This window comes from Kickxella alabastrina (genome assembly GCF_025024165.1).
Source record: "Kickxella alabastrina strain RSA 675 chromosome Unknown BX661scaffold_7, whole genome shotgun sequence".
NCBI lineage: Eukaryota > Fungi > Kickxellomycota > Kickxellomycetes > Kickxellales > Kickxellaceae > Kickxella > Kickxella alabastrina.
The window spans coordinates 310,521-336,248 of NW_026251478.1; the positions used below are offsets into that span (position 1 = coordinate 310,521).

A 25,728-nucleotide genomic window follows, 5' to 3' on the forward strand; every position below is an offset into this window, starting at 1 on the left:
AGTTGACAAAGGGGGCGCGCGGGGGGTTTACAATGAACGCTGGGGCAAGGTCGTTTGTGCCAAGAGCAAAGACTGTGGTTGTACAGCTGCGGCTGCTGATACACAAGGGAATCGTCGGATATGGAGTGGACGCCGGCTGATACTCCGCCAGCCCAGGCTCAGTTTCGGCCGCAGACACAGCAGCCCAAGTTTGGCAACAAGGAGTGGACTCCCGCAGCCGCTTCTCAGACTCAAATACAGCAACCAAAGTTTGGCAACAAGGAGTGGATTCCGGCTGTTGCTCCTCAAACCCAGACCCAAACTCAAATTCAACTACAGCAGCCCAAATTTGGAAACAAGGAATGGACTCCTGCAGCGGCTTCTCAGACTCAAATACAGCAACCAAAATTTGGAAACAAAGAATGGACTCCCACAACTGCTTCCAAGGCTCAAACCCAGACACAGACATTGGAAACAAAGAGTGGACTCCCGCATCGGCCACAGCTCCAACACCAGTACCGGCACAATCGACCCGAACCGCAGCCAACGCGTTCGCCAACCGCCTAGGGTCATTTTCAAAACCTAGCAACAGCAGAAACAACAGTGTGTTCGGCTCAACCAACGCCTTTGCAAAGGTTAATGCATCCAGCGCCACCAACCCCGCATTCAAATCCACCAGCGCATTTGGCGCAACCAAAACACAACCGCCACCTGCAAACTTTTCCTCAAGCCAAACCACAAGCGTGAATTTTGCACCATCCAACTGCACAAATCAGTCTATGCCATTGCCTGCTTTCCAAAAGACCACTGCGGTGACTAGGCCGTTGGCTGTACCTCGGGCTACGGCTGGGACGTTTATGAGGGCACCGGTGGCGGCCAAGAGGGGCGTTCCTGAGGGCAGGAGACTGCCAACAATGTACGATATTCTTGGGATTGAGCCGCCGAAACCCAAGGAGAGGGACTATGGAGTGCGCAGGAGAACGGTTATCCCCGAGCCAGCCGTATCAGCAGTTGCTTCGGAGCCGTGGCACCTGCGGTGGTGCCGTCGCCGGAGTTTGTACCAATTGCTGTGGCTGCACCGACACCGGCATTTGCGCCATTGCAATCTTTCACACCGATACAAGTCGAACCGACCCCAGTTCCAGTGTCGGTACCAGCACCGGACCCTGTACCAGACTCAGTTCCTATTTCTGTAGCTGAGCCATCGCCGCCATCGCCTCACGAACAACGCTCCGCTTCACCGATCAGCCAACCGACACCTCTCCCAACAATCGCCTCCAGCCAAAATTCTTGCACTCCTTCTTTGTATCCTCCGCTTAGCAAGCCAGCCATCTACACTGGTCCGCACGCCACAACAGCTACAATCACAATACCCTCTACATCGTCCCTGTCACCGCCGCCAGCACAGCCAGCACAGCCAGCACAGCCAGCGGCAACGGCATCGACAGCAGCAGCAATAAATACCTGTCTACCACTCACATCCATCGAAAAGGACCCCAAGGACGCCAAGCGCAAAAAACCACTGAACGAGCCCGCAACCAACCCGGCAGAGAATACGGGAGACCCACCAGTCCCCAAATAATGTCATTCCAGGAAATCATGGAACGCAAACGGCGCAAGAAGGCGGCCGAGGCCGCGGAGGCTGCAGGGGCTGCGGCAACAGCCACCATGTGCGGTTCTATGACACCAGATATGACAAAGACTGTGGCGCCAGACACTCCCGAGCTGCGGCCAGCCAGTGTACCGCCTCCTGTGGCTTCCACAGTGGCACCCATGGTACCTGTGGGATCAGCAGTTACCCCGGTGACTAAGCGGCGGATGAGCTCTGAAATCAGCGATGAATTGCCAAACAAGTGCACAAAGGTTGCTGTGACAGTGGAGCCTATTGACTACCAGGCGTTATTCGAGAGGGAGTTGCAGGATATGGATGCAGTTCTCAGTGGTCCCTTGGAGAACTCGCCCGAGAATGATCGTATTTCTCGCGCAGTCATCAGCGACAAATATGTGTACATGGATATTGCACAGCTCCTAGCAAACTACTAGCCAAAATAAAAAACAACGTAATATTTTAATACATCCAATATATATATATTTTTGATTAAAACTCGTATGCCTTGTTCGTGCGTCCACTCGCCCAGATGCTCTGGCGGGTAGAGTTTTTGACAGACGACGGGGCAGTGCGGATTTGGGTAATGGGGTCGACATCAAAGGCCACAAGCTCCTCGACGATCTCCACGCCAACGGCACCATTGTTATCAATAACGGCAGCCACAAACAGCTGACCGTCCTCGGTGCCCACGCAGATCCGCGGCTCCCCCGCATCCACGCCATAGACCAAGCGGATAGCCGACACAGGAGACGCATTACGCCTGAACGCATACACGGGCTCACCAGCATCCGCAGCCGCCCACACATTCACAGAGCCGTCCGCCATCCCAGTATACAGACGGGAGTTAGCCACGTCATACGCAACCGCCCTCACAGGAACGCCTCCAACATCGCCATACTCTGCACCACCTCCCTGGCCATCAAATCGACGACAACCACGCGTCCATCCTCGCAAGCAGCCACAACAAGCTTTCCATCAATCTCAAGCACATCCTGGGCCTCGAACCGTGCGACAAGATCAATAGAGTTAATTCGCATCCGCGACAGCTCAAATACATGCACAACGGAGGACTCCCCGCAATGCCACAGCCTCAGGGTGCCGTCCGCGGCCGCCGATAAAACCTGGCGGCCTCTCCCGATAATCGCCAGATCCGTGATCGCCGCTGTGTGGCCCACCAGGGTAACCGGGTTAGAGCCGTCCGATGCCGACCATATTTTGATCCGCATATCCGTCGCACCACTCAATACAACTTGCCCAGAGGGGAAGAATCGACAAGCTGTGATGTCTCCCAAATGTCCCTCCAGCTGCACCCTATGCACGCGACCCTCGATCTCATACACACCCATGGCGCCCTCATCGCCACAACCCACCAGTAATCCGCCATACGGACTAATATCGAAGCTCCGCAGCCCCGTTTTGCGCTTAATCTGCGAGCACTCTACCGAACGGTGCGGGGCGGTGTAAAGACGCGGCGCCAGGATATTTTGGGATTCTGGATGGCTGCTGTTGCTGTTGGTGGTGGAGAGCTGGAGATGACGGGTGTCAATGTATTCGGCGGTGATGGATTGCGCGGTAGTTTTAGTGGGCTTGTGGGTGAGTCTGTTTTAGTTATTTGGATGGTGTCGTGGAGCGACTCGGTGCCTTGCTTGTATGCGGATGCCCAGAAGGTGTGGGGGCCCTCGGCACCGCTGAGCGCTTTCTTTACGTCGACTGCCCAGTCGGGCTGCACCGAAATGTATCCGAATGTCTCAACCATTGCTTTTGAGATTGACTTTTGAGTGTGAATTGGTGGTAGTGGTGGTGGTGGTGGTGGTGGGGGGGTGGGGGGGGGGGGGGGGGGGGTTGAAAGTGATTTGAATAAGTGGAATGAAAAAAAGAGGTAAAGGAAAAGAAAAGAAAAAAGCCCCTCCTCATCAATGCCACTTTAAACCTCCAAATATTCACTATTTTTCATTCAGATGACGTGTGCGTGTGTGGGAGGGAGTGTCAATGCAAACAAAAAAAAGTCCCATAAAAAGGTTTATAATTTGATATATTGTTTGAGCCGAATAATTAACCAAGTGGACGGGACAGGCTTACTCCAGGAGCCTTATCGTCAGAACCGTCTGGCATTGTTGGCCGTGAGCTTCTTGTACGCGACAAACAGACCACCGCAGGCACCGCAGCCAGGATCAGTTTAAAGACAACGCCAAAGTACGACGAGCCAGCGGCAGCCTGCTTAAGAGCCGGCAGAGGGATATTCGGCAAAGCGTTAAAGTTCTTAGAGCCTCCGGCCGCATAGTCTCCACACGCACCGAGACAATATCATGGTTATCACTGATGTCGCCGGTAAGCGCGGTAAAGCCCAAGTAGAGTTCTCAGGAAGAGTCACATTTGCAATAGTGAAGCAGTTGATCCACTTTTCCTTGGGCTGCAGCTTCAATGGACGTTGACGAATTGGCCCTTCAGGTACGTGATGGAGCCTTGGAGTTCTGCTTGAGGTTGCGGAAGTAAGCTTCGCACATGCCCAGTCGGTTGGCATCGCCGTCGTGCGCGCCGTCATAGGGTGTCTTGCCATCTCCCACCATGCCCATGACAAACGGAACAGCAAAATCATGCTTGCCATTAGGGTAGGTGTCAAAGAAGACCCCGAGCCCATTGATGTAATCCTGGTTACCAAACACGGGCCCGGCTGGGCGCGCCCCTGCGTGACGAAGAATCCCATTCCGTCGCCGTAGAGGTACCCGCCCTTGCCGCCAATGCGGAAGTCAAAGTCTACCTTCCAGTAATCCGTCGGAAGTGTCGAGGTGCTCCACAATGACCCCATGCGCGAGGGCAGATCGGGTGTCAGCCGGATTCGCTCCATCGTGTTGACAATTGCGTCGCCGCCGAAATCATAGTTGCGCATGTGGAAGCCCTCGTCAATGTACGGCATCTCGAGGGTAAATGCGCGCAGCTGGGTCACGTCCGTGTCAATGTTGTCCTTTTTGGCTGCCGAGACGGAGGTGGTGGCCGCAAGGAGGAGAAGTGAGACTGCTCCACTGGCAACCTTTGCAAGTGAGCCAAACATGTTTTTTTTTAAAGATATCTTGTCTCTTCTTTTGTAAGTTGGTTGGCTGGAGGATTGAAGATGAATACGAATTGGGAAACGTATAGAGAGAACAAATAAAAGAAAGGTGCGAATAAATAGAAAAAAAAGGATTGCGAACGAAATTGGAGATGTTCAATCGAGAGCAAGATTCAAAATCGAAAAAGAAACAAGAAAAACAGAGTACTTTAAATTATTATTATTTTGGCGCTTGCTGTGCGGAATGCCAAAACTCCACGCGGTCTTTTGACTGTGGCCAATCGCGAGCCGCCAAACCCTCCCTTTCCTCAGAGCCAAAATATTTTAACGCCACAAGCACATGGCAAGAAAATAAAGCTACGTGTATTTTTAATTTCGCCTCAAAGGCAATTTCCACACAACGGCAATGGCGCTGGTGCTTTAATTCGGCCCTGCTGCTCAGACTCGAACAGGGTGTCGCCACTGAGCAACGGCGTCTGCTCCTCGCTGGCCGCAGACACCGATCCCGATCCCAATCCCGATCCCGATCCCAATCCCGATCCCGACGCCAATTCCATATTGACATCCAGACTGTCCTCGCCAGGCTGCTCTTCCTCGGGCGTGCCCAGCTTCCAGAACATTGCGTCGCTAGTGGCCAAATACATCTTGTTAATGTACCGGTAAAGCACCAGCTCGCGGCCATCCTCGCAATCCGCGCCAGCCGACAAGTTCAGCCCACCCTCGAGGTGAAGCAGGCGGATGAACGTCGCGCCAGTCATGTACGCGTCATACCCGGCCTCGTGCATATTGCATGACACGTCCCTTGTGAAGTTTGCATGGTTGTGGATCAACGCCCGCTTCCCACTGCCACAGCCAACGTCACTGTCACCGCCACTGCCGCTAGCGCTGCCCGAAGTCAAAGCCGAGGCCAAAGCCTCTTTCTCAAGCACAGGCGCGATCTCGTCCAAATTGGACGTGCCGTACTTGGCCTTGATACCGGGCGTCGACTCGATAATGTACTTGGTGTCAATGAGCACGGGCAAAAACCGCAGCACAGCGCTCTCAAATTCCACGCGCGACTCGGGTAGCTGGCGGTAGAACTTGGAGTACGCGTGCAAGATGTCCAGCGGCATATTATGGCCAACCACAGGCTTGCGCGCAGCCGACAAGAGGTCTATGATAGCGCAAAAGCCGCGGGCCTCCTCAATGCTGGCCGCGAGCTGCTTCAGCTTATGCGCGGTATGCTGCGCCATGGCTTTCTTCGTGCCCTTAAACACCTCAATAAACCCGGGCCGACTGCGCGCACCCAGGGTATCGTGGCTAGCGACAAGCTCGTAGACCAGCTTGCGCTGGTATGAGTTGGCTGTTTCGTGCCTCATGGTTTTCTCGCGCGAAGCCACAAAGGTCTTCAGCACGCGCTCCAAGTCGCGCACAAAAACACGGTGTCGCTCGTCCACTTCGGCGCGCGGCTGCCGGTTGGTCAGCATGCTAGTGCGCTCCGCCTTGAGCTGCCGCGCCTCCTCTGAGCGCATATAGGGGATTCCGCTGTACACCCATTTGTTAAAGTCAAATGAGTTGCGCGCCAAAACTCAAACGCCGTGTTCTTGCACCCAAAGTGCGCCTCCACAGGAATGCCGCTGACGCTAGTGCATGGGAATACGTTGAAGTTGAATGGCCGTGCTTCGTAGAAGCCGCTGGAGCTCTCGTCCTGAGTGTCCACCCACGTGAACAGGCAGATGCCCACTTGGATCACTCCGTATGATTCGACGCTGTGCTTCAGCTTGCTGTATCGCTCGTTTGTTGTGTCCAGCCGGCTGGGCTGCAGCTTCTTGGTCTCGTAGAGGCCTGTCATCTCCATGTCGATCGCCACAAAGTCGCACCCACCGATAGCCTGCCTGAACTCCTCCAAGGCCTTTGCAAAGTTGTCGCGGGTCACATCCATGTTCTTAATATTTCAAAGGTTGGGTTGATAATATTTCTTATATGCCCCAGGGTGCTTTTCTTGTCTTTGAGAAAAGTAACGAGTGTTGAATTATATTGAATTGAGAGGTTGTCTGAAGTATAAAGCGCAGAGTGTCGGAATTTTACTCACACCACCCGCATTTGCGTTGCGCTGTGGACAAAAAAAAAAAGTATAAAAAAGAAAATCAAAAAAAAAAAGTGAAATGCGCTGTTTGGTTGGACGGTACTCTAGCTAGACCAGAGATCGGATTTTATTGCTTTTTTGCTTTTCTTTGTAGCTTAATTTGGAATGCGCCCGTCCCGTATATCCCAAACACCAGTTCCAAATTAACCACTGAGGCTTTGGCAAGGGGATTTATTTGAGCATAAAACCCTCCTCCATTTTAACAACCGAGTAAACTCTAATTTGCAACTTTGCAGTCGTTGCACAAGCCAGCCAGCCAGCTGCATTTGCGGGCAGGATTGGGTCAGACACACACAAAAGCATGGCAAATCAAATGCATATGCGGAATGAGAGCCAGTGAAAACTCGATATCGGCCAAAACCAGAATGGCGGCTAATTCTGCACGATAAGAAAAGCACGGAGGTCACACAAGAAAATTTGGGGGCCAAAGTGCGAAAAAAAGAAGAAAAAAGTGACCATATTTCGCCTGGGAAATTCTCTTCTTTTTCCCCTCTTTTTTTTCCAAATTAGTTTTCCAAACTATTTTTGTATATTATACTCTCGATTCAAATTCAAAACAAGTTTATAGCACCTTTATTTTTCCTTTTCTTTTTCACAAACAACCTTTTTTAATTGTCATTTCACTGATTTACACTTATGAACGGGGTCACTCGCGAGGAGCAAGAGCTCCAGCAGCACATATTTGCCGACAAGTGCCGCCGTCTCCACAGCCACCTCCTAGGCACAAAGAACCTGCTCAGAGATATCGGTGACTACAACCGCACAAAGTGGCCAGTGCACTACCCTCTGGCTCGCATAGCCCGCGCTCGCGAGGCCCAGGCCATAGCCACCTCTTTGAGTGGCGGCCCATCGGGTCTCAGACGCACAAACTCCATGGTGAACTCATCCGAGGCCACACTGATCAACACCAACGGGCCGAATCGCATGCGCCGGTCGATGACCACCGATGACATGTCCGAGTACACCACTGGCCCCAGCAGCAGCGAGCACACCGCCTCCGACTCTGACGATTCTGGCCGCCTGCTGGACCCCAACGACCTAAGCGTGCTCAAGCTGGACCTGCGGCTGTCATACCACGCTGACTCTGACGTGATGGGTTCGCTGGAGGAGTCGAGCATCGCGCGCCTGTTTGACGAGCGCCTGTCGCAGTGCGAGGTGCACATTGACAAGCTCATTGCGCGGGTCACCGACAAGTCATCCAAGATTCTAGTGACGGGTGATCTGAACGCCGGAAAGAGCACGCTGGTCAACGCGCTGATTCGCCACGACATCCTGCCCTTTGACCAGCAACCGTGCACTATGCTGTTCTGCGAGGTGCTTGATGCCTCACTGAACGATGGCGCCGAGGAGATCCACGCGGTGCCCGATATCCAGCTGTACAGCCGCCAGGACCCTGCTACGTATGTGGCTGTCAAGATGAGCGAGCTCGAGGACATTGTCATGGAGAACGACGAGCAGTTCCAGCAGCTCAAGATATACACCAAGGACAAGCGCGACGACCAGGAGAGTCTGCTGCACAACGGCGTCGTCGATGTTGCCCTTATTGACTCGCCCGGACTCAACCGTGACTCGCTCAAGACCACGCAGCTCTTTGCGCGTCAGGAGGAGATCGACGTCGTGGTGTTTGTGGTCAACGCCGAGAACCACTTTACGCTGTCGGGGCAGGACTTTTTGCTCAACGCGGGTAACGAGAAGGCACGCATCTTCATTGTCATCAACCGCTTTGACGCTATCCGCCGCAAGGACCGCTGCGAGCGCATGATTCTCGACCAGATCCGCGACCTGTCGCCGCTGACCTATGCTGAGCGCGACGACCTGGTGCACTTTGTTAGCGCCCACGAGCAGCTCGCCGCCGAGCGCAACGGCACCACTCCTGCTGAGTCCTTTTCGCGTATGGAGAAGTGCCTGCGCTCATTCACACTTGAGCAGCGCTTCAAGTCCAAGCTCGCTCCAGCGCAGCGCTACGCCATGAACGTGCTCTTTGACGTACAGTACTTGGCCGCCGAGAACGTTTCCGCCGCCACCAAGCGCATCCAGGAGATCAACGCGGTGCTGCGCGAGGGCATGCCCAGGTACGAGTCGCTTTTGCAGGAGCGCACGGAGTCGTCGCGCCACGCAGAGACTGTTCTGGACAGCAGCTGTCTGGAAGTCCGCCGCCACACCTCGGCGCATCTCACCAACACTACGGTGCATCTGCAGGACGTAGCCGAGAAGGTTGCATACCCTGGGTTGTTGTCTCTGTGGACGTATGCCGAGAACGTGCTGCTGACTATGGTGCGCCACTTGGAGCATGAGGTGTCGGAGTGCGACCGCTTCACTTGCTTCACCATCCAGCAGGCACGCAGCGAGCTGACCAGGCTCGAGGATCAACGCCGTATGCTTGATCCAGCTGCTGGTTCCAACGCAACCGAGCAGCAGCCGCCCATTCTCGCTGATGGCAGCGACAGTGCTGGTCTTCTGGCAAGTGATACGTTTTCGAGGAGCGTGACTGCTAGCCAGATCGCATCTATCGGCAGCATCTCGAATGCGCTCGATACGGTGCAGCTTGAGCTGGCGGACTTTATCGATCTTGACTTTAGCCATAACCTGGGGACGCTCACCTCGATCTCGGCCTCTGCCTCGCTGACCCTTCTCGCGAGCAAATCAATGGCCGGCAACGTTGTAACAATGCTGCGTCTATCGTCGACCATGGGCACAGGCACCGCACGCCGCCTAATGGTGGGCGCAGCCACGCTCATCGGACTCGGGTCTATTTTATATATGGTCTCCGATATGGACGCCACGGTGCGCCGTAAGCTGTCTACCAGGGTATCTATGATGCTCGAGGAGGAAGCCTTTGTGCAGCATCATGCTGAGAGACTTACGACGGAGACTTCGCGCGCTATTCGTCCGTTTGTCTGGCATCTCCAGCATACTTTCCAGCGCATGGTTGAGGCTGAGGAGCATAAGCGCGCGGATCATTTGCGCCGCAGGCATGTCGCCCAGGACTCGCAGATTTACTTTGATGAGTTGCGCGTTAAGGCCCAGGAGCTGGCTAACGCTGTCCGTGCAGTGAGCTCATCTGAGAACGGAACCATGTGTTGATACTGGTTTTGTTGAACATCTTGCTTTTTTCTTTTCATTTTATCTTTTATTAATTGTTTTATCTTTTTCTATTCTCTCCGTTTAAAAAATATTAACGGTTAAAGTCTCGTTTGTTTTTCATTTTCAGTTTTTTTTTTTTGCGCACAAGAAAAAAACCTGTTAAATTCCCCTCTCATGATATATTTTTTCAACCCATAGAGTGGCAATTAGTGAGGACAGCAGCGCCACGGTATATAAGAAAAACCGATGCTGCAAGTTTTTGTTGGGTAATCTTTAAGGACAAGTACTGTAGCTGAAATTTATTTTGGTCTTGCTTGTCACCGTTCGAGTAGCCACTTGCCCTGCGCAGTGCCTTTAATTAGGTTTTACAATGTGTGCGACTAAAGTTGTCTAGAATTTAATTATTCTTTTCTATTTTTTTCGTTAGGGGAATGTCGGCTTGCTGAGACAGATTTACTGATGACGGTTATAATTTTCGCACAATATTCCTTGAGAAGTGTGAGGTTCGCTCCCGTTGCACATTTTTTATATTATAAAAACAAAGCCCCCCCCTTCCCACAAAAAAAATATATTGCTTCAAAAGTTAAAAACTTAAACCAGTTTGCTTTGGAGATCAAGGTTGTCGTTGTATCCGTGTTTCTTGATGTCTCTCCAGGTCTCTTCGTCGTCTCCAGCGTTAGTCTGCAGGCTGTAGAGTTGAATAAACCCGCCTTTGAGCAAGGATCCATCGTCGGTGCAGTCAAGATTACTGCGAATATCGTTCAAATCAACCGTAGAAAACTAATTTAAAAAACAAGTAAATATAAAAGCGTTAATATAGTTCTTAATATTATATTACAAAGGTGCAACAACCTTCTTTTTTACAGAGATATAAAATAAAATGTGAAATATCATTAACTTACTGGTTCGCCATTAGTGAATGTGGCAAATGCCTGGAGCTCTTGTTCGTTCAATGCTCCGTCCCTGTCCTTGTCGTAGCGATCAAAGATCTCACCCAGAGCAGCCTCGCACTTGGGCGTAAACTCCATATCGTCCTGCAGTAACTCGACAGCCATGGTTAAAATAGTTTTGCAATAAGAGATATAATAAACTATAAGATGGTATCGACTTCCAAGATATTGTAAAAAAAAATTACAACGCAATTATCATTATAGGTACCTGGAGCAAAGTATCTATGGGTCCGTCCACTAATGATTGCAGTGGGGGTATGCACTGTGACTTATTTGCGCTGGACAAATATATTATCCTGAACATAGGATAAGCTTAGTTTGCGTGTTAAATTATTGCTTGGATTTTAACCTATTCAAATTCATGTTGCCACAAACTAAATATTGACTGTTGGGTGTTTATATCACTTGGCAGGCTTAATTTATTAATAGCATGTATTAGGAGTAACTTGATTGCATTGTTTATAACTATGACATCAACTCGCCAACTCATCAAGCCTGTTTTCCTTGTACATGTGGCACTCCGATTACACCCTGTTTAATATAATTTAATGTAGTAGATAAGCAATAATACTAATAAATTTGTTATTGTCAAAATTGTTGAATTGTTAATAGATTGATCAAGTAAAAAATCAAAATAAAGTTAATGTAAATGATTCATTTTGGACCGAGAAACAATAATACACCAGAAAAAAAGGAGTCTGTGTTGTTTTTAGCCTAAAAAGTGCATTCAAGTAGTCATGTTCAAACGCCCTGTTCATTGAAAATAATAGTATTCCAATATGCAGAAACGATGGAGTTAATTAGTCCAAAACCTTTCTGTTCAAAACCAAAAATTAGATAAACCTCCTATTGAACCTTCCCCTCGCTTTTACATGCAATCATCATCTAAAACAATGCCCACTCGCATTGCTTCATCTAGCTCCCAAGCAATTAGTTGGTCAAGATTGTGTGGTGACCACCACACAATAGTATATCCATGCGATCACTTCAGTAGTGGTCATATATCCTTCATTGCTCTAATATTTATTTATAGCTTTTTTTAACCTCTTGATCATACATTTTTTAGTTTTACATGACATTAAACTATGATATTCCTTTTCGAGACTATCGAAAGTTCTTGGCAATTGCTACAATGTTACTTTTAATGTATCCATTTCCATTTTAACAGATATATTAATACATATAAGCTGTAGGCTGAGTGATACTGTGTAAATAAACATTTATAAATTATAGTACAAACAAGCTCATTTTATATATGCCTGGGAAGGCAATTGCCTACGCCGAAAACCCTGAAACGCCTAAAACAATTTTTTGATACACTTTTTAGAGTCGGATGCCCATACTAAAATGTTGTCATGTTAGAAGTAAATATTTGAAATAACGTGAAGGCAAAATATTACCAGTGGCCATTTGTTTTATTCTCTTACTTAACCACAGTTCTCGTGATAATAAAAGGGGGAGAATACTTGCTCTTTGTTCATTTCATTTATCGATTATTCCCTTTTCATAAATAGTGTACAAAAATGCTTTTAAATTGTTGTGTGATAATTTTTCATGGAAATACTTCTAATACTAGAGCATTATATAGTAAGTATTCCATTACAGATACTTTTAAATTGTCGTGTGATAATTGTTTTCATGGAAATACTTCTAATACTAAAGCATTTATAGTAAGTATTCCATCGCAAATACTTCCAAAGTGGAGTATCCACTTGCCACACTGCTGAAGAGACAATATATCATCGACATTGTTATTTATTTTACAGAATAAGTAGTGTGAAGAAGCGCAGCTCTAAACATATATAAAGTCGCCTCGATTCTGAATAATTCTCACTTTTCATACATCCATACAACAGCACTATTAGCATACAATACATTACTACACTATATAAATTACAACAATGAGCTCTGATGAAACATACGAATGCTATTATTGTAAAAATGCTATCCTAGTAAAAACCAGACAACTCATGCGCTCATATGCAAGTTATAAAAAAAACACGGAAAGATTGGTAATGGGCAGCTATGTATTCGCAATAAAAAAAAGAAATAACTGCATACAAGTGATGTGGCTTTGCACACTAAACTTGTAAACCATGTATTATGAACGTACAATGTATTTGGTCCTGATATGCTAATGTACTCTGCGGTCTTTATACCACAAGAGATATTCATTGTTTAGTGCCAAATACTGCCGCGTAGAGTCAACATAGTGCTTTTTTAATAGATATTTTAGCATGATTCCTTTTGCATTTCTAGGAAAAGACTTTGCTCTATTTAACGACTAATCATATATATAAAGTATTGATTATTTTTAAATAAATACATTTTTAACCACAAAAAAATTGTTTGCACTGATTTCAGTGTAACAACTCGAGTAACAGCAAATTATAAGAAGCAAGCTCGGGTTTTGCGTGTTTGGCTAAGACAAGAAGCAGTCTATATTAAATCAGTCCCTGGCGCTTAAGATCAAAGTAGGTTTTTTTGTTAAACACGTTGCCCTCACTGTCCTCGTACTCCTCAAAGGTATCCGTGCTTGCCACAACCTGCTTCTTCTCCTTCTGGATGCGCTCCCACAAGTTCTGGGCCTCGTCAATTGCCGCCACGCCGTGGAACTGTCGCGTATTGGGGATTCCCAGACGCCTCATATTCGTTGCATGGCGCGACTCCTGGAAATGCTTCTCGTAAGCCTTACGGCCACGGTAAATGGCGTTGCCGCAAACCTCGCAGGAGAATTTAACGCCCAATCCATGTAATTTGTACAGCCAGTAGGGAATAGGCTTGCCGTCCCAGCCCATAGGCAGGTTGAACGGGTTATAGATCTCCTCGTCCTTGTCCTCATTGTCCTCTTCAAACTCCGGCTCCTCCTCATCCACTTCCTGCTTGCGCTCCTCCTCGGTCAGCGCTTGTCTGCGCTCGACATTGGATCGCGTGTCGCGGATCTTGTCAGTAAGCACCAAGACGTGTGTGCGAATCAGTGACTCCGACCAGGCAGCCTCGCGCTCCTTTTCTGCTTTCTTGTCGCTCGCCTGTTTCTGTGCATCCTGCTTGTCACTGCTAGCGTTTCCGTCTTCGGAGCGCGCGGCTGCCTTTTGGTGCTTTCGGCTGTTCATGTGCGCGTTAAAGGTGGTCTCCTTTTCAAATTGCTTGTTGCACACTGTGCACAGGAGCTTATGATCATCATCGCTCACCTCCCAGCCTAAGACCGTGCCGGCAGCCCATGCGTCGACAAACTTGTCCTTGGCCTCTGCTGTGGTCTTGGGCAAATCAAACAGCGGCATGGCGCGCGCAAAGAATCCGTCAAAATATCCCCGCAGACTGTTCAAATACGCGGTATATTGCAGGGATGTCTTGAGCTTGCGAGGGTAAAGCTCGAACTTGGTAAACTGGGCCAAATAATCCAAATAGGACAATCGCTGGGCGTCCCTTACGTTGAGATACAGCTCGTGTTGCTCGTTCAGATCCACATACCGGCCCAATCGCTCTTCGCCAGAAAACATGGTGTCCAGCCTATGCTCGTCCTCCTCACTTACAAACGTCTGCTCTGCAGGCAAGTTGTCCTCGACGGAATTTCCAAGGCGTCCTCGCTCATTGCCAGCACATTTTCCCTGGCCATCCGCGCCTTCTGCTGCTCCTCAATCTCTTCGGATTACGCATGTACTTTACGTACTCAATTTCGGGCGGGTGCACGGCGACATCGGGGTTGCGCCGGTTGTGGCTGCGGATGTCGCCAAGGCGGGAGTAGAATTCTGTAAACTGGTGCTCGGCAATGCTGTCCATTTCTACGTGGCGCAGTCCAGATTCGTCCCTGTCGAGGTCCAGTATGAGCTTGCTGCGTGTTTGGATTTGGTCCAGAAGACTGTCTATTTTTTGCTCGCGGACCAGCTTGTACCGGTGCTTCGACAGGTCCTGAAGCATCATGTCGACGATGGCCTGCTCTAGACGCTCAATGTCTTCGTGGGCCTGACGCTGCTGCTCAATAATGCTGTCCATATGATTTAGGGAGGTTATCTGTGGTGTTGTGAAATTTATAAACGAAAAAGAGCAAAAAAAGTTTGATTTTCATTCACTGGAATATTAGTTTTTTTTATTTTATTTTTGATATATACGTTTATACAGGGACCAACAGTGTATGGGCTGAGAGCCGCAAATCAGCTGGCACATAGATCAAACCCCCACCGCCACCTTTAAAACAGCTTATCCATATTTCTTATTACTTATTGTTCACACGTTATCAATATTTATAATTCCAAGAAAAGAAAATACACTCAAGTCCCTACCAGAACATTTCTAGTTGTCCGAGGGCTTGGTGACCGACTCGTACTTCTTCAAAAGACCGTCGATCTCCTCGGACGAGTACTTATGAATGTAAGGCTTTCCATCCTTGAGTGTAATCGTGGAGAACTCAAGCTTCTCGCTAGTCAGCTTAGCAGTGTCGATGGTCTTTGAAAGCACCTGGCAAGTGAGCTTCAGGGCGTCATCCATGGTCATCTTTGTAGCGGCCATACCAACACTCGTCTCCTCCTCGTCATCCTCCTTGTACTCCTGTTTCAAAATACTCTGCGCATTGTTAAAGTTTTCGCCAATACACGCAGCCTTCCAGCTCGAGTAATTGCCGGCGGGATCCGACTGGTACAGTTGGAATCCAAACACCGAGTCCCAGCCAGCACATAGGAACGAAACACCAAAGGGGCGCAGGCCACCAAACTGTGTGTAGCCCTGTTTGAGATCGCACAGCCGGCGCACCAGTTGCTCGACAGGGATGGCGAATCGTACTTTTGCAGGTACTGTTGGGCGACCACCCGCGACTGGTTGATCAAAATGTTTGCATCGGCAGCGAGTCCAGCCACTCCGGCAACAACGTTATCGTTCATTTCGTAAATCTTTTCGCTGTCAATGCTCTGCTCGAGAAGTTTCGAGGCTGCCTGGCGCTCGGCCGCAAGCACAATACCCTCCTTGCTGAGAACGCCGATAACCGTGGTGGCGTGCGAGATGGCCTCCATCGCGTACTCGACCTGGTATAGGCGGCCTACAGAATGAGGTATAAAAACAGATTAAACAAACATTTAAATAATTTTTTTACGAGAAGAGCATGTGTTAGTGCATTAAAAAATAGGAATTGCACTTTTCTGTCTCTGTCAGTCTGCTTGGTTGTATTCCTGTCTCGAATGTCGTTAGAAGGAGTGCTTCCCGTCTTGTTTACAAAGAAAGACCGACGGGTTGGTTCGTACCTTCGGGCGAAAAAATTGTTGTGCGCGAATCGTATCTTCTGGCCATTGTTTCGAATTGCTAATGTAGGTATGCTTGTGATTTGAGTAATAACAAAATAAAATATTAGTGGAAAAAAGAGAGCTTGCTGAAAATTTTCCAATTAAAACGAATGAAGGCTATTTTTTAATGCAGGTTGGCCAAAACAAGAGAACGCGTCACCCATAAGGCGATGTTGATTTAATATTGGCAATCGTGGATTAGCATGGTGGGCTTTGCTGCATGCGTCACACTCGCAATGCGCTTTTAACACTCGCTTTTTTATTACGTACTTGACAAAACAAAATTCATGGATCAGCTGTAAATGTCAAATATAATTTTTTATTTAATAATAATGTTTAAGTGCCTTTGGATAAAACTAACCATCCATTTGCATATTCCGTTTGTTTGTCTGCATATCATGTAATTTTTGTAGAATTGCAAAGTGGATATCAATACAGGGCGAAAGCCTCAGTTTTCTAGAGGATGGGCAACTCAGAGTCGATCTGGGTAAGTTTATAGACAAATGTAAGTATAATGCGCCCCAAGTTTTGATACATGTTTTGTGTGTATATGGTATATGAATGTTTTGCTAATTTTTGCGCAACTATTTGCATGTAGTCGAAGAATGCCTGGATGAGATGTACCAGTGCCTGCGAGGGCTAAATCAAGAATGTCACGCCAGCACTGTCGGTGAATTTGAAAAGGAGCTGCAGCTAAAGGTAGGCAATACAGCCATACACTACATATAACTTTGCTCTTATTTATGAGTTAAACATACGCGCTCTTTTTACTGACAAACCATTATATTCTCGTGCATTTTCCCTTTCAAAAATAAAACGTTAAAATAATTATAGCAGCAGGTTGCACTGCTCTTGGCTGAAGAGTCACCGATATCTTCACAGGCCGAAATGAACATTGCGCTGTGGAAGGCACAGCCCTATGTGCACGCTCAGGTTGCCAAAGGGGTTGGTCCGAACTGATACCTAAACCAGAGGTAGGCAGAGAAGTAGTGGTTGAGAGAAAGAAGAGGGACGAGCATGTGAACAAGACCGTGATCCTGTTCTATTGATCTGTTTTCGGGGCCTCGTGACTGCGATTGATATTTTTTTTCATACTTTTCCATCTTCATATGTAGCATGAGTTGATGACACGAAAATGCCCACGCCTGTATCTTTTGTTTCCCACGCCCAAATACGGCGAGGCAAGGCAGGGCAGGGCAAAGCAGACGAGATAAAAAAAGCGCGCCGCCGCTTGTTCTTTAAGCGAAATATCCTATTTAACGCATACACCCCTTCTTGTTTTTGGTTTGCCGTATTTTATCAATATATATTATCTTACTTTGACAAACTTGTGCTATACAAACACTGTCTTTGGTTATTAACTTTACGACAAGACCCCACCAATAATGCTATCTGTAGTCGTCGTCTGCTGCCAGGAACGACAGCCCATCTCCGCAATCATCTGGCAACCCTGCGCCATTCAGTCTCCATGCACGCCAAGCAGCTGGCCAGCTATACCTCGGCATCATCCAGCGACAAGGAGCCAACCATCGGGTTTATCGGCCTGGTCAAATGGGCTTCCACATGGCCACGCACCTGCAAAGCAAAAGCCATACACGCTTCGTAATCTATGACACCAACCAACAGGCGCTGGTGAATTTCCAAGCGCAAGTACGGGAAGCGCAGAGGCATCCTTGGTAACCATAGCCAGGTCTCCAGTGGATCTTGCCGAGCAATCGACAGTTATTGTCACGGCGCTGCCAGAATCCGCGCATGTCAAGCAGGCATATCTTGGGAGCAAGGGTGTGCTTGAGGGTCTCAGGCCCGATACGCTGTGCATAGACTCGAGCACCATTGATACGACCGTATCGATGGAGGTTTCGCGAAAAATCATTGAGGCTGGGGGACGTGCTGTGGATGCTCCGATTTCAGGAGGGATCATGGGAGCCAAGGCCGGCACACTGACGTTCATGGTGGGCAGCCAGAGTGAGGAGGACTTTGCAAGGGCACAGGTGTATTTGGAGCGCATGGGCAAGAACGTTGTTCGGTGCGGTGATCTGGGCGCAGGCCAGGCTGCCAAGATTTGCAACAATTTGTTGTTGGCCATTAGTATGGTGGGGACGGCGGAGGCTATGAATTTGGGTGTGCGGCTTGGGTTGGATCCCAGTGTGCTGGCGGGAATTGTCAATACGTCTTCAGGAAGATGCTGGTCGTCGGATACGGCTAATCCGGTTCCTAATGTGATTGCTTCAGCGCCGAGCTCTAATGGGTATGAGGGTGGATTCAAGTCGAGGTTGATGTTGAAGGATCTGGGCCTGGTGGCCAATGCGGCTAAAGAATCAAAGACGCCGTTGATGCTCGGCGCATTGGCTGAAAATATTTACCGCCATCTCTCTAACAACTCTGAGATGGCAGAAAAGGACTTTAGCGTGGTGTACAAGTGGTTAGGCGGCCGCAATTAGATCGAGATCGCAATAATTGCAAAACCCAATTTTATATTGATAAAAAAATGCGCAGTCTCTTTGAGAAAACATATCCACCATTTTCATCTCTTTTTTTGCTTCTCTCTTTTCCCTTCTTTAATGCACTTTTTTAGTATTCAAATATTTGTTCCAAAATAAAATGCGCAAATTCACTGCACTCTACACACACCAAAAGACCAAAAAAGCAAAGACATGGCAGGACGGGTTTGCGCATTACAACAGCGAGACAAACGACATTACTGTGTATGACTCCAGCAAGCAGCGCATCGCGAACTACAGGCTGCGCGCAAAGGAGATAATCGAGTTGTCAAACGAGTACGATATAGGGAGATTCCTACTAACTCTAGAAGAGGAAGGTGAAACACCCGCTGCCAGCAGTAGTATCTCTCAGCAGACATCAGTGATATCATCTTTGACACGGCCAGCCGCAAAAGCGCCAAGCGAATTCCTAGTCTGATCAAACCAATAAAGCTTGCCACCAGAGAGCCCGAGCCAAAGACGGAGCCTGCTACAGGCTCAGCTGCGCAACCGCCTAGTGACAACAATGGTCCGACAAAGCCAATTCCAAAGGCGACGAAAACACCGCCAAACAAGAGCTTCCGGACAAAGGGAGCCGAATCAGTAGCGGCGGCAGTATCAGAAAACCCCGTAGAGTACATTATATTGTATACAACCCAAAAGATCAAAAAGATAAAAGCGTGGGCCGACGGAATACTGCTGTTTTACGAGTCCGATAGCCGCATCACACTGAAGGCGAAGACGGGGGCACACTGACTAACATGCATTTTCCACGGTCCAAGAGCATCCAGATCGGCGGCGAGGTGGACATTGGCATGTACCTAGTACAAGTTGAGGGGCTGCACGGAGTCGAGGATGCGGCAGTATCGAAACCGTCCGCGGCGCCATTGCAGGGTGCTCTGAAGCGGCGGTACGCAGCAGTTCAAGAAGGAGCCACGCTGCGATCGCCTTTGGCCGGACTCAAGCGAACCGCACTGCCGAGTGTCAAATTGCAAAAAATGACATCTCATCTGGCTAATCATCCGATGGCAGCACAGCAAAAGTAGTGGCAGCAGAGCTAGTGCCCGTTGCGGCCTCAGATACAGAACAATCAAGGGTGGTTTCCGGCCAAGAAAATGCTGAGTATCAACACAGGGCGCGTGGTATTTGTGCCGCCGACATTACAGGCACCAAGTACCTGCACTTCCCGCGGCGCGGCGAGCTGCTGCAGCACGTCAGCGTGTCCAAGGGGTACAACCTGGGTCCGGCGCGGCAGCTCACGGTGCCATTCGAGTACGCTGAATGGACGCAGTACCGAGACGCGTTTTCCGCACTGCTGCGCGAGAACTGATGGCGGAGCTGTCAGCGCTGGCGATTCGCTACTTTTTTATGGCACGTGAGAAACATGACGGCACCAAGACGCACACCAAACCAGTAGCAACACCAGGCTTAGTAAGCGTGGTAAGGGTAGTGATGGCACGAGGGGGTTCCGAGGAAACACAGGTGGCTTTGCGCAGGTGTGCAAGGGCGTCGGGGTGACTTACTTTGACTCGTGCACGCTGCGGCAGCCGTTCCTCGACGGCGCAGCCTTCCACGCTCAGAGATCAGCAGGCGGCAGCGTGCGCTTCCACAAGGGCGACAGCGTAACGTTGGAGCTGAGCCGGCGCGAGAACTACGTGGGGTACGCACGCGATGACACATGGGTGATCTCTACGTCGGCCGACTTCCCTACCGCAACGACGTTTCTAGCGCGCAGTGTGTTTTTTGGACCGTCGAAAAACAACACCCTGGAGCTAATGCTTATTGGCGAGGAGGACGCACAGGCAGCGTTGCGCGTGTTTGGCGGGGCGGGTGCGGGAAGGGGCGAGCGCACTACGTCTGATATTGTGGCCATAAGATGCCTCGACTCGGCGTCGGACTGGGCAATGCTTGATACAGTCGAGGAGCGCTTGTGCCCGGAGACGCTGCCGCTGCTCCCGCACCTTTTGTGCTCTGCGTTGGAGAATAACCAGTTATCCGACGCGGAAGCAGAGGCAGCGCCGGCGGCAAACGTGGCTGAGGCTGATGCTGATTCCGAAGAGGTGCTGCGACGCGTCCGGGATATTCTAAGGAGAAGAAGCACGAGTTCAAGCTTAACAACGAGCAGCAGGCGGTACTCGAGCAATCGGTTATGTCTGCCGTGTCGATCTACGTACCAGTGGCCGAAGCCAAGCCAGTGACAATCGTGCACGGACCATTCGGCACCGGAAAGAGCTTTTTGGTCGCTGCGCTCGCCATCACGCTAGATACCATTGTCGGCGAGTTCCCAGCAGTGTTCGGGCATGGTAGCAGTGCCAACCAGCATGTGGATCGAGTCCAGGCGCACAACATTGATTTATCTTTATCTCCTCGACTGCCCCCGCTGCGCATTCTGGTAGCGTCGATGACCAACTTTGCGGTGGACAACATGCTGAGCGCGCTACTCAAGCAAGGGTACGACACGTTTCTACGCGTGGGCAATCTTAAGCGCATCAGCAAGCGCATTCTTCCGTACGTCTGCCGCACATCGGCCAGCGCGACGGACGACGCCAAGGAGCTCGAGGCCATGCTGGACGCCGCCACGGGCCCCGACGGCGACAATGACGAGCGCGACGCCATTGCCACGGCGCTACAGCGCGTGCGGCAGCAGAACGGGCAGGATGCGCTGGAGGCGGCATTTGTAGTGGGCACTACATGCTTGTCGGCGGGGGCCGCAGCGTTGCGCGGACTGGCCTTTCCTGTGGTGGTGCTGGACGAAGCATGCCAGATCGTCGAGCCCATGGCGCTCATTGCATTGGCCTCGGCGTCCTGCCGCCGCCTGGTGCTGGTCGGGGACCCACTGCAGCTGCCGCCGACACTGACCACGCGGTGTTCCCGCGAGGCTGACGGCAACGGGCTTGAGCGTGCGCTGTTCAGTCGTTTGGCGCAATTGGGCCACTCACCGTGCATGCTGGCTACACAGTTTCGGTGCCACCCACGCATCGCCACGCTCTGCAGCGCGCTGTTCTATGGCGGGCGTTTGCGCCACGGGGTTACGGCCGGAGAGAGGCCGGCGCTGATCCCGGGTATGCCGCCGCTTGCATTGCTCGATGTTCCCGGTCAGGAAAAGCAGCAGGGCCGGTCACAGTCATTTTTCAATCGTTCCGAGATTGACATGGCTGTTTTACTGGTGCGCCGCTTGCTGCTTGTTGTGCCGCCAGAGTCTATTGGCGTTATTGCGCTGTACAAGACACAGGCGGATATGCTGCGCGATCAACTGGCTGAGGCTACTGCCTCGGAGCAGCAGCGGTCGCGCGTACAGGTCAGTACAGTTGATGCGTACCAGGGGTCCGAGCGCGATATCATTATTATCTCATGTGTGCGTTCGGATAAAATCGGTTTTATTGCAAATCCCAATCGTGTCAATGTTGCGCTTTCTCGTGCTCGCCACCATTGTATTGTGTTGGGTACTCGTGGTCTGCTGGAGACTAACCCAATGTGGCGCAAAATTATCGAGTACTGTCGCAGCGACGCGGACGGGGTGTGCGGCGCGCAGGCGTTTGTTAATCGCACAACGGCGGCTATAGTGGCTGAGAGGCAGGCTCAGGATGATGATGTGTTGGGCCAGTTTCATGACGAGATGCAAGTTGTGTTGGATGCAGAGGAGAGCAAGATCATGGTCGTAGGCCAGAGCGAAGATGTGAAGACGATGACGTTGTTGTGATCAAGGATGGTCGTGTCAGTGCTACTGCTGCTGATAATGATGTGATGTTATGATGCCGATGATGATACTTTTGGAGCCGTCTCTGCTGTCGACGAATATGATCATGACGGTGTTGTCGGTGGCACACTATCACAATGGTCCCTGTCAGCCATGTCCGAGTGCGTATTTGCCAGTGGAGACGAGAGCGATCTGGACTGCCTTGAAGTCGACTTGGACGATATGTGACGGCTCGCAAGGTAAATTGTAAAGTTGGTAGATAGAATATTTTAATAGGTTTAAAAAATGTAAATGAAAACAGGCTATATTTCAAAATTAAAAATAAAATAGGATGGTCACATAAAAAACAAGCATTGCGCCAATTTTTTCTATGCATTAAAGCGGTCCAGGATCAGTTTGCGCACATGCGGGTCCAGCATGCTCATGCTAGCCTCCCACTCGCTGCCAGCCAGCTGCTTGAGGCCAGCAAATGTCTGCACAAACATTTCCATCAACAAGGGATCGGGTGTCTGCCAGTTAAGCGCCGCCTGGCAAAAGAACAAAAAGGCCTTGGAGATACCCTGAGGGTTAGTACCGATCATCGTCATCATCCCGCGGAATGCCGACGACTTCTCCTCGTTGTCCTTGACAGACAAGAGAACCCTGCACCAGCGCTCCGCGAACACCTCGAGGTTTGGCGCAACTATGGCGGGGCACACGAGACCGAGGCGGCCAATAGTGATCGCTGCGTTCTCTGCAAGCGTCACGGGAGTCGCCTCGTTGTTCAGCAAGGGCACGAGCCGCTCAAGCAGCGGGTTGACGTACGCCTGCATGGCCTCTTCGCCAGCCTTTAGCGCAATCTCACCCACCGACCACGTTGCGTTATTGCAGACGTGGATGTGCAGGTAGTTGCGGTCGATCTGCGGAACCAACTGCTGCATGATGGCATCCAGCTGGGGCTGCAGCAGGCCGAAGCAGTGCACGGCCAGGTCGCCCAGAAGGGCAAATGCCGACTGCCGCACGTCAGTCACCGGATCCACCATGCACATGCCGACGAGCTGAAGGGCAACGCCGTTATGGTCCGAGATGAGATGCTGCGCGTCGTCGCCCAGTGCCTGTATAATCGAGCTGATCAAGTCCAAGGACACAATGACAAGGTCGCGGTCAGGTGCCTCGATCGACGGGTCCTGCGCAGCCTGCTGGCACACTTGCAGCGTCTCGCCAACGATATGCACGCAGCGCTTATACACCTCGGGTGCGTAGGGCGCAAAGCCAGGCCGAGCGACAGCGCAATTGCCGAGAGGCACTCGAACAGAGGGAACATGTGCGGGTCGTCAGTGTGCAAGTTCTCCCAGCGCTCGGCCATGTGTGGCATCAGCATCTGGATGAACGCTGGGTGGTTCAGCTCCGACCCGACGGCCTCTGCCATCGTGCCCACGGCGTCGTACAGGATGATGACGTTCTTGCGCTGGTATAAATGGAATGCCCGCATCAGCGTCTCGAGCACCGGCTGGATGTACGGCACCATGTACGGCCCGGCCATCTCCTCGAGGGTTGCAAACGCGCTACACGCGGCCTCTTGCACGCGCTTGTTGTTGTCGACCATGGTCTCCAGCAGACCAGCCAGCAGGGGCTCGAAGTACACTTTGATCGTGTTGGGCTCCGGCCCGAACAGCGCCCACTTGGCGTACCGGCTGGCCGACCAGCAGGCAATCGACCGCACCAGCGCCTTCTCATCCTTGAACCACCGGATCAGGTGCGGCAGAAGGTTGGACAAGTGCGGCTCCATCCCTGTCATGCAGCCCTCAGCAATCGCGCCCAGCGCCAGGATGCCCGCCTCCTTGACGCGCCAGTCGTCGCTCGCCAGCTCCTCGCGCAGCGCCGGCAGGACAAACTCCAGGACATGGTCGCCAAACGCCGTCGACATGACGTCGAGGCTGGCCGCCGAGCACTTTCGCAGGTTCCACTCGCCGTAGATGTCTTCCTCATCATCGTCGCTATCATAGTCGTAGTCATCGTCGTCCTCATCCTCATTCTCGTCCTCGTCGCTGTCGTTGCCCGCGCCGCCGCCATCATGGTGGTCGTGCGTCCGCGCCTTGTGGTGCCGCGGCTTGATGTCCTGGTCCGAGTCGGGGACAACGGCGTCGTCGTCGTCATTGTCGAGCATCATCAGGTCGCGCTCTGTATACACCATTCCGCGCATCAGCGTTGGAATGACGCGGCTGAGGAATGGCCTCAGGCTCTCCACGAGCTCCTCCTGCTCGCAGAACACAAGCCAGAACTCGCAAGCCTCCATGGCAATGTCAGGATCGCTGTGCTGCGTCGTGTAGATCATATAGTTGACGACGTTCTCCAGCTCAGGCATAAGCTTCTCGGGCCGCGTCTCGAGCAGCGAGACCACCGCGCGGCAGACTGCTTTCAGCACGTCGGGGTTCTCGTCGTTGGCCCGCTTGAACAGCTCGACCACAAACGCATCGATCATCGGCTGCATGCACACCGATCGCTTCGATACAAAGATTGTTGTTGTCGTGATTGCATACTCACGCAGGACAGGCAGGTCAGATGCAAAGAACGTGATGAACTTTGGCAGCATGATGTTAAGGGGGAGCGTGCCGTCGTTAAGGGGTTCGTCCAGCTCCAATCCACACTCCTCGCAGATTTTGTGCAGAATGTCCCACGCTCCCTCCACGACTGGGTACTCGCTCGAGTCCAAGAGCTGCATCAGCCGCGGCAGAATCTCGGGCCAGTTGCGGATCTTACCCAGCGCCACGCTCGTCGCAATCACCGTACCCAGCGTGTGGCGCACCAGCGTGTCTGGGTCTCCGATGGCATCAATTGACTTTCGCTTTACGTACTCCAGGACGTGCGGCGGAATGGTGTTGAAGTCCTGCCGCACGCTGTTTTTCAGAAGCAGACCGGCAACCGCGCGTACCGTCGCGCTCTCCTCTTTCATGGCCACTAGCACAAACAGCAAGTAGTTGATAAAGTCAGGCACTTGCCTGAGCTCTTCAAGGCGCTACATGTTGAGAAAAAGGATTTAATACAAATGCATACAAAAATATACCTTGGCTGGTCACTGAAATGCGTGCATTTGCATTTAAATTCACATCCACATCCGCATCCGAATGCATTGCATTTGTGAGTGAGAGAGAAAGGACAGTCTCAATGATAAATCCAATAAATTCCATACCTGATTGTTCTGCTGCTGAACCTCATTGTCGACAGACTGTGTGCTGTTCAAAAGTTGGATAAGCTGTCTGAGGCTCTCTGGCTCCGGCTGCCACTCCATTATACAAGCTGGTTTACAAGTAAAGACACAAAAAAAGAAGGATAAAGTGATAAAAGAAAGGAAACTAAATAGTTGAATATTGTTTCTATGATTTAAATTGAGTTTGCAACAAAAGAAAAATTTAAACAGAGAAACAATGAAAGAATGTAAATGTGGTGGTTGTAACGAAATTTGAATGAACGACAAAATATAATTGAAATGAATTGAAATGCCAAATTTT

The 25,728-nt window shown here is 50.6% G+C and overlaps 10 protein-coding genes across 10 annotated transcripts; 4 read left to right on the forward strand and 6 right to left on the reverse strand.

Annotated features, from left to right (window-relative positions):
* The first annotated feature begins 241 nt into the window (after positions 1-241).
* Positions 242-1,368, forward strand: BX661DRAFT_90341 (uncharacterized protein). The gene has a single exon (XM_051539576.1). It carries the CDS (start codon positions 342-344, stop codon positions 1,173-1,175), a length of 834 nt encoding a protein of 277 aa, XP_051392731.1. The 5' UTR covers positions 242-341; the 3' UTR covers positions 1,176-1,368.
* A 45-nt stretch (positions 1,369-1,413) lies between these two features.
* Positions 1,414-2,054, forward strand: BX661DRAFT_204507 (uncharacterized protein). The gene has a single exon (XM_051538560.1). The coding sequence runs from the start codon at positions 1,561-1,563 to the stop codon at positions 2,020-2,022; it is 462 nt and encodes a 153-aa protein (XP_051392732.1). The 5' UTR covers positions 1,414-1,560; the 3' UTR covers positions 2,023-2,054.
* On the reverse strand, positions 2,055-3,404 carry BX661DRAFT_180272 (WD40-repeat-containing domain protein). Its single transcript, XM_051535423.1, is given in 3 exon segments — positions 2,055-2,485; positions 2,497-3,187; positions 3,223-3,404. 3 exon segments carry the CDS (start codon positions 3,342-3,344, stop codon positions 2,078-2,080), a joined length of 1,221 nt encoding a protein of 406 aa, XP_051392733.1. The 5' UTR covers positions 3,345-3,404; the 3' UTR covers positions 2,055-2,077.
* Positions 3,405-3,640: 236 nt separating this feature from the next.
* On the reverse strand, positions 3,641-4,637 carry BX661DRAFT_170091 (concanavalin A-like lectin/glucanase domain-containing protein; the record flags this gene model as incomplete). The annotated part of the gene is made up of 3 exons (XM_051533586.1): positions 3,641-3,870; positions 4,041-4,236; positions 4,347-4,637. The coding sequence occupies 3 exons, from the start codon at positions 4,635-4,637 to the stop codon at positions 3,641-3,643; spliced, it is 717 nt and encodes a 238-aa protein (XP_051392734.1).
* A 377-nt stretch (positions 4,638-5,014) lies between these two features.
* On the reverse strand, positions 5,015-6,555 carry BX661DRAFT_197447 (ribonuclease H-like domain-containing protein; the record flags this gene model as incomplete). Its single annotated transcript, XM_051538131.1, has 2 exons — positions 5,015-6,158; positions 6,203-6,555. The coding sequence occupies 2 exons, from the start codon at positions 6,553-6,555 to the stop codon at positions 5,015-5,017; spliced, it is 1,497 nt and encodes a 498-aa protein (XP_051392735.1).
* A 696-nt stretch (positions 6,556-7,251) lies between these two features.
* BX661DRAFT_180274 (uncharacterized protein) lies at positions 7,252-9,955 on the forward strand. The gene has a single exon (XM_051535424.1). It carries the CDS (start codon positions 7,396-7,398, stop codon positions 9,841-9,843), a length of 2,448 nt encoding a protein of 815 aa, XP_051392736.1. The 5' UTR covers positions 7,252-7,395; the 3' UTR covers positions 9,844-9,955.
* Positions 9,956-10,220: 265 nt separating this feature from the next.
* Positions 10,221-10,990, reverse strand: BX661DRAFT_90361 (uncharacterized protein). Its single transcript, XM_051539577.1, has 2 exons — positions 10,746-10,990; positions 10,221-10,623 (listed from the first exon to the last, which is right to left on the reverse strand). Exons 1-2 carry the CDS (start codon positions 10,896-10,898, stop codon positions 10,435-10,437), a joined length of 342 nt encoding a protein of 113 aa, XP_051392737.1. The 5' UTR covers positions 10,899-10,990; the 3' UTR covers positions 10,221-10,434.
* A 2,247-nt stretch (positions 10,991-13,237) lies between these two features.
* On the reverse strand, positions 13,238-14,786 carry BX661DRAFT_142115 (uncharacterized protein; the record flags this gene model as incomplete). Its single annotated transcript, XM_051532926.1, has 2 exons — positions 13,238-14,332; positions 14,460-14,786. 2 exons carry the CDS (start codon positions 14,784-14,786, stop codon positions 13,238-13,240), a joined length of 1,422 nt encoding a protein of 473 aa, XP_051392738.1.
* Positions 14,787-14,905: 119 nt separating this feature from the next.
* BX661DRAFT_180278 (proteasome component Y13) lies at positions 14,906-16,179 on the reverse strand. Its single transcript, XM_051535425.1, has 3 exons — positions 16,025-16,179; positions 15,596-15,822; positions 14,906-15,545 (listed from the first exon to the last, which is right to left on the reverse strand). The coding sequence occupies exons 1-3, from the start codon at positions 16,068-16,070 to the stop codon at positions 15,084-15,086; spliced, it is 735 nt and encodes a 244-aa protein (XP_051392739.1). The 5' UTR covers positions 16,071-16,179; the 3' UTR covers positions 14,906-15,083.
* Positions 16,180-17,179: 1,000 nt separating this feature from the next.
* Positions 17,180-18,625, forward strand: BX661DRAFT_180284 (6-phosphogluconate dehydrogenase; the record flags this gene model as incomplete). The annotated part of the gene is given in 4 exon segments (XM_051535426.1): positions 17,180-17,183; positions 17,437-17,596; positions 17,647-17,713; positions 17,731-18,625. The coding sequence occupies 4 exon segments, from the start codon at positions 17,180-17,182 to the stop codon at positions 18,502-18,504; spliced, it is 1,005 nt and encodes a 334-aa protein (XP_051392740.1). The 3' UTR covers positions 18,505-18,625.
* Positions 18,626-25,728: the final 7,103 nt, after the last annotated feature.

Bases quoted from the DNA above. Each gene is read 5' to 3' on its own strand.
- BX661DRAFT_90341 (XM_051539576.1), top strand. From the start codon at position 342: ATGGACTCCTGCAGCGGCTTCTCAGACTCAAATACAGCAACCAAAATT.
- BX661DRAFT_204507 (XM_051538560.1), top strand. From the start codon at position 1,561: ATGTCATTCCAGGAAATCATGGAACGCAAACGGCGCAAGAAGGCGGCC.
- BX661DRAFT_180272 (XM_051535423.1), bottom strand. From the start codon at position 3,344: ATGGTTGAGACATTCGGATACATTTCGGTGCAGCCCGACTGGGCAGTC. The intron at 3,188-3,222 runs GTCGCTCCACGA...TAACTAAAACAG, and splicing joins GCATACAAGCAAGGCACCGA to ACTCACCCACAAGCCCACTA.
- BX661DRAFT_180274 (XM_051535424.1), top strand. From the start codon at position 7,396: ATGAACGGGGTCACTCGCGAGGAGCAAGAGCTCCAGCAGCACATATTT.
- BX661DRAFT_90361 (XM_051539577.1), bottom strand. From the start codon at position 10,898: ATGGCTGTCGAGTTACTGCAGGACGATATGGAGTTTACGCCCAAGTGC. The intron at 10,624-10,745 runs GTAAGTTAATGA...TTTTTAAATTAG, and splicing joins CATTCACTAATGGCGAACCA to TTTTCTACGGTTGATTTGAA.
- BX661DRAFT_180278 (XM_051535425.1), bottom strand. From the start codon at position 16,070: ATGGCCAGAAGATACGATTCGCGCACAACAATTTTTTCGCCCGAAG. The intron at 15,823-16,024 runs GTACGAACCAAC...CTCATTCTGTAG, and splicing joins AACAATTTTTTCGCCCGAAG to GCCGCCTATACCAGGTCGAG. The intron at 15,546-15,595 runs GTGGTCGCCCAA...ATCCCTGTCGAG, and splicing joins TTTTGATCAACCAGTCGCGG to CAACTGGTGCGCCGGCTGTG.